At 43.7% G+C, this 6,444-nt stretch overlaps 1 protein-coding gene across 1 annotated transcript in view; it reads left to right on the top strand.

Moving 5' to 3' along the window:
• The window catches only part of CBG18724, a gene marked incomplete at both ends in the record, with an annotated part of 40,522 nt that overhangs the window by 31,316 nt on the left and 2,762 nt on the right, over nt 1-6,444 (top strand). Inside the window, 6 exons of the mRNA XM_045241741.1 lie at nt 613-894; nt 972-1,272; nt 1,827-2,336; nt 3,500-3,931; nt 4,878-5,144; nt 6,159-6,347. Coding sequence (XP_045096561.1) covers nt 613-894; nt 972-1,272; nt 1,827-2,336; nt 3,500-3,931; nt 4,878-5,144; nt 6,159-6,347 — 1,981 coding nt within the window. The remainder of the gene's footprint in view (nt 1-612; nt 895-971; nt 1,273-1,826; nt 2,337-3,499; nt 3,932-4,877; nt 5,145-6,158; nt 6,348-6,444) is intronic.

The raw sequence follows: 6,444 nt of genomic DNA, 5'->3' as shown, positions 1-6,444 counted from the left end.
TAAGCGTCGTAGTTCTGAAACGGCTCAAAAAGTTCTAAAGCGTCGCAGTTCTGAAACGACACAAAAAGTTCTGAAACGGCTCAAAAAGTTCTAAAGCGTCGCAGCTCTGAAACGTCTCAAAAAGTTCTGAAACGTCTCAAAAAGTTCTGAAACGTCTCAAAAAGGTCTAAAGCGTCGCAGTTCTGAAACGTCACAAAATGTTCTGAAACGTCACAAAAAGTTCTTAAACGTCTCAAAAAGTTCTAAAGCGTCGCAGTTCTGAAACGTCACAAAATGTTCTGAAACGTCACAAAAAGTTCTGAAACGGCTCAAAAAGGTCTAAAGCGTCGCAGTTCTGAAACGTCACAAAAAGTTCTGAAACGGCGTAGTTCTAAAAAAGCCGCTTTTTAGGGTCAAAATTGCTCATTTTCAGCGTAAAATGACTCATTTTGAACCGTTTTCAGCCAAATTACCTCAAAAATGAAGGGAATCGAGAAGAATTGCCGAATATCCGGTGGTCCACGGGGTTCTTCAAATGGCTGTATCTCGGCGCCTAATATAGCTAGAAACGTAATTTTCGTGCCAAAATAAAGCTGGAATCAAAGGTAATTGGCAATATACATTTTTCTAAAGTTCCAGCTTCCGCCGTCAAGACTATATGAATCGCAAGAACGCCTACTCGATCATCAAATGGCTGGATCATGTGGCATCGCGGCAGAGCGAGACGAGCAGTGTCATCAAGCAGCGGATACGATTCGAATTCCAGCATGCCAGCCTTCCGGCACTATTTGAAATACGAAACAGGCTGGAGGTGTCGTTGGGTACACTTCTGGAGTCGGAAATCAGGGAAAGAGTGTATTTGTGTGGACTGAAGATGCCTGGAGCTATGCAGCACGACTCGACGAATGAGAGTGAGTTTTTGGGAGGGGGGGGGGCAGGGTGGAGTCTTCCGAAATGACCCAAATTGGATTTCCAGGCGTCACTGTCTCCAGCCTCTCCATATTCGGCGCCACGCCCCATGAGGGACGCTTCGAGGTCCTGACCACTGATCCGTTTCATGCGATGACCGAAGACACGGGTGTGGATGAGTCCCAAAATCAAGAAGAGTACATTCTGGTCTCGTGCATTCGGAATGTGTTTGATGGGTTTGGAGAGAATGATATTCGAACGAAGAGTCAGGTGGATTCGATGCGACACCTGTTTAGGAATCATTTGCGTGAGTTTTGGGGCCGAACATGCCCGAAAAAGTCTACGAGACTCGACGAGACTCAAGGAAAGCTAGACAAGGCTTACCGAGACTTAAAAAATTCAGACGAGACCTAACGAGACTTGTCGAGACTCGGGAAAACTAGGCGAGACTTTTCGGGACTTGGAAAAACGTTTGGGGCTTGACGAGACTAACCGAGACTCGGCGAGTGTTAGGAAAGCCAGACGAGACCTGACGAGACTTCAGAAAGCTAGGCGAGGCTCGGTGAGACTCAGGAAAGCGTTTAAGGCTTAACGAGACTTACCGAGACTTACCGAGACTCGAGAAAGCTAGACAGAGACTAGACGAGATGCTGGTAAACTAGACGAAACTCAACAAGACTTCTAAACTTGACTAGTCATTTTGAGACTTAGGAAACCTGGACGAGACTCCACGAGACTTTCAGGAGCTTGGCGAGACTTGACGAGATTTACCGAAAATATGCAGGAAATCAGGCAAGACCTAACGAGACAAAGCAAAACTATACCGAGACTAACATCGTGTTCCTGTCTCATAGTCTCGTCAGGTCTCGGTCTAGTTTACCGGGTCTCGTTGGGTCTCGAGACGTGGCGAGACTTAACGAGACTAACATCAGCATTATCAAGTCTCGTTAGTTCTCGTTAGGTGTTGTCGGGTCTTGAGACTTGACGAGACATGTAGAGACTTGTGGACTCGACGAGACTCTCCAATACTGGAATCTCTATTTTCAGACGGAAAATACAGTCCACTCGTCCAGACGAACATCTACGCGCCACGTCAACGACTGATGATGGCGTACCTAAAAGGCGATTTCATGACAGTCTACTTCTACAACTACCACTCGAACATCCATCGCGACGCCGTCGACACGATGAAACGAATCGTGGGCTTCCACAATGCCAAGTCGCGTCTCCTCCGAGAAATCGGCCTTCACAAAATGGGCATCACACATTTGTCGCCATTCCACACGGAACCATTGAATGAATACGACTATGAGGTGCTGATTTGGACGGACCCGATGTCGCTGATCTCGAAAGAGTTCCCCAGTGAGCATAAGCCACCGCCGGCGTTCATGAAGGAGCCACAGTGCTCGAATATCTTTTTCAGGATGTATCGACAACCGGATTTACAGGTGAGCAATTTGAGCGAAAATGATGCGACACTTTAGAACTATGCCGACTTAGAACAGCTAAGAGTTCCATTTCGTCACGGTTCAAAAATGTCCTAGTTCTGAAACGTAGGCTGATAATGAGCAACTTTGTCTCTAAAAATCGGTTGAAAAGGAGCCATTTTAAGCTGAGCAATCTGAGCGATTTCGAGCCTAAGTTGCTTCAGAACGTTTATGACGTTTCAGAACTTTTTTGAACGTTTCAGAACTTTTTGAGACGTTTCAGAACTTTTTGAGACGTTTTAGAACTTTTGAGACGTTTTAGAACTTTTTGAGACGTTTTAGAACTTTTGAGACGTTTTATAACTTTTTGAGACGTTTTAGAACTTTTTGAGACGCTTTAGAGCTTTCTTGGACGTTTCAGAACTATTTGGGACGTTTCACAACTTTTTGAGACGTTTTAGAACTATGACGTTTTAGAACTACGACGTTTCAGAACTCTATGACTTTTCAGAATTATTTGTGACGTTTCAGAAGATTCGAGACGTTTTAGAACTGGTACATTTTAGAACTGCGTCGTTTTAGAACTCCGACATTTTGAAACTGCAACGTATTAGAACATCTAAATAGTTCTTTTTCCGGTACTAAAACGTCACGGTTCTAAAATGTCGTGGTTCTAAGTTGAAATTAGTTCTAAGAGGTCACAGTTCTGAAATGTCACAGTTTTAAAACGTCACAGAGCTAGAGAATATCAGACGTTCTAGAACCGGATGCTTTGAAACCGGACATTTTAGAACCAACTAGTTTGGGACTGTTTTAGAACTATGACACTCTAGAACCATGTCATTCTAGAACTGCGACATTTCAGAACTATTTTTCCAGACAACTATGGATCATTTCGCAACTCAGACATTTCGAAACCGGAAATTTCAAAACCGAGACATTTCGCAACTATCCATTCGCCTGTTTCATCACATTTGCGAAATGTCATAGTTGCGAAACGTCACAGTTGCGAAATGTCCCAGTTTCGAATCTTAAGTTTTTGGATTCTGAAAACGACCGAAAAAAGGCATTTTAGAACCGCTACGTTCTAGAACTTGAGATAGTTAAACTAGGACATTTTAGAACCATGTCATTCTAGAACCATGTCATTCTAGAACTGCGACGTTTCATAACTTTTTTTCCAGACAACCATGGGTCGTTCAAAAACGCTCTTCAAATCAGAATGTGTGAAAACGATGCACTACGAGCAGCTGCTCCGTTGGCGGGCCGGCCTAAAAACCAAACTGGACTTCATTCAAAAAGTCACTCGAGCCCATATGGAAATGCTCAAGAGAATTCCAGAAATCAACGAATGCGACCTGCTGATGTTCCTCCGTCCTCCGAAAGTTGCCAAAAAACTGGGACCCCCGCCGACGCATACATCGTCGACGTCTTCGGTCCGACACCGTCACTGTCTGGATGATGATCATCATACGGTATCAGAGGATAACTACTCGATAACCGAGAGGACATCGAAACGAGCGTCGATTCTCGGCGAATCGGTCAAGTCTCAAGCGATCGCCGAGTCGGAGATTTTCAAGGGAAAGGGAGAGTTTTTGAGAAAGACTGAGATTAAGGTGAGGACTTGAAATGGTCCAAAAATGACTGACATTTCGCAACTACGACATTTCGCAACTATCCATTCGCCTGTAATATGACAGTTGCGAAACGTCACAGTTGCGGAATGTCATAGTTGCGGATCTTAGGTTTTTGGATTTTTTAAACGACCGAAAAAATGGTTAAAAACGACAACTGTGACATTTCGCAACCAAGATGTTTCAAACCGAGAAATTTCAAAACCCAGACATTCAAGACTGAAAATGGCGAAAAATAAGCCTAAATTGACACAGAGACATTTCGCAACTTTTGACATTTCGCAACTGTGACATTTCACAACTATGTCATTTCGGCAATTGTGATATTTCGCAACCAAGACATTTCGCAACTCAGACATTTCAAAACCGAGACATTTCACGACTGCGACATTTTACAACTGCGACATTTCAAAACCGAGACATTTCACAACTGTGACATTTCACAACTAGGACTTTTCGCAACTATGAAATTTCGGCAACTATGACATTTCGCAGCTTTGAAATTTCGCAACTGAGATGTTTCGCAACCGAAATATTTCGCAACTATGACATTTCACGACTGAGACAATTCGCAACTGTGTCATTTCACAACTAGGACTTTTCGCAACTATGCCATTTCGCAACTATGACATTTCCCAACTATGACTTTTCGGCAATTTTGATATTTCGCAACCAAGACATTTCGCAACTCAGACATTTCAAAACCGAGACATTTCACGACTGCGACATTTCGCAACTGCGACATTTCAAAACCGAGACGTTTCGCAACTGTGACATTTTACAACTATGACATTTCGGCAATTGTGATCTGAAATGTCATAGTTGCGAAATGTCATAGTTGCGAAACGTCGCAGTTGCGAAACGTCTCAGATTTTTAATTTTCGCCAAAAATAATCCAAAGAAAAAACTGATTTCAACAATTTTGCAGCTCGGTTTGGCTGCGGAAAAATTCCACGAAATCCGCACACCATTCTTCCTCCGGTCGGATTGGAATCGAGATGCTCCGAGAAGAGCCGGTGAGCTATTCGATGAAGTCGTCCGCGAATCGGATATCCGAAGTCTTCTGGAAGAGCCACTGAAAGAGTTTTTGGAGATTTCACAAGTTCAAAAAGCCAAATCCACGAAATTGCTTATGAAAAAACGGAAATATTCGGAGAAGAGCGTCGATGTCATCGTTTCGAATGTCGTTGTGAAGGTAGGGGCAGTGTCATTTCGCAACCGCGACGTTCTAGAACCATCGGTCCTTAAATGACTGGTGCTAGAACGTCGCGGTTGCGAAATGTCCGGTTCCGGTTCTAGAAAGTCGGAACGTTCTAGAACCGCGACGTTTTAGAACCTCGACGATCTAGAACTATGACATTTCAGAACCACAATGGCGACGTTTTAGAACTATGACACTTTAGAACAGGTTGTTTCTAAACCTTGACGTGCTAGAACAGGCTGTTTCAAAACTAGCCATTTTTGGACTGCGCCGTTTTAGAATCGATCTTTCTAGAACCAGACGTTTTAGAACTGGTTCTAGAATGTCGTGGTTCTAAAATGACCGGTTCTAGAACGTCCCGGTTGCGAAATATCAGGTTCTAAAACGTCCCGGTTGCGAAATGTCCGGTTCTGAAACGGATCATTTAAGCCATTTCGCAACTCGTCCTTTTAGAACCGCGACGTTTCAGACCCGTAGTTCCAAAACGTCCTCTTTCAAAACGACTGGTTTTAGAATCTCTGAACTTTCTAGAAAGAGGTTTTTGGAACCGCGACGTTCTAGAAAGGGCTATTTCAGAACTGGCCATGTTAGAACTGCGACGTTTCAGAACCGGTTCTAGAATGTCGTGGTTCTCAAACGACTGGTTCTAAAATGTCCAGCTCTAGAACTTCCGGTTCTGGTTCTAGAACCTCTGAGCGTTTTAGAACAGTTCGTTTTAGAACTGTGACGTTTTAGAACCGCGGTTCCAAAACGTCGTGGTTCTATGACCGGTTCTAGAAGGTCCGGTTCTGATTCCAGATGCTCTAAGCGTTCTAGGACAGTTCGTTTTAAAGTAGCGACGTTTTAGAACCGCGACATTCTAGAACTGGTCATTTTCGAACAACGGTTCCGAAACGTCCGGTCCCGAAATGATGTGAACCGGAGCGTTTTAGAACTGGTTGTTTTAGAATCGCGACGTTTCAGAACTGATGATTTCATTTTAGAATTTTAGAATTTCTTGGTTTTCAGAACGAAAAACGACAAATCGGAGAAGAGGAAGACGAAGATGTCTACGATGACGACTGGTCTGAAGTGGATAGTGAATTGGAGGAGAATCCAGAAGAAACAATGGAAGCGACGACGTCTTCTAGAATGGATTCTGAATCCAGAAATCGAATTTCACGAGCTTCAGTCGGAGAGGAGGATTTCCAGAGAACGGTATGCGTTTTTTTTTCTTGGATCTGAGATGTTTCGCAACTTTCTGGGTTGCGAAATGTCATAGTTGCGAAACGTCGCAGTTGCGAATTGTCACAGA

The sequence above is a fragment of the Caenorhabditis briggsae genome, assembly GCF_000004555.2.
Source record: "Caenorhabditis briggsae complete genome, chrII, whole genome shotgun sequence".
Classification (NCBI taxonomy): domain Eukaryota; kingdom Metazoa; phylum Nematoda; class Chromadorea; order Rhabditida; family Rhabditidae; genus Caenorhabditis; species Caenorhabditis briggsae.
This window is presented reverse-complemented; position numbering and strand designations above follow the sequence as displayed.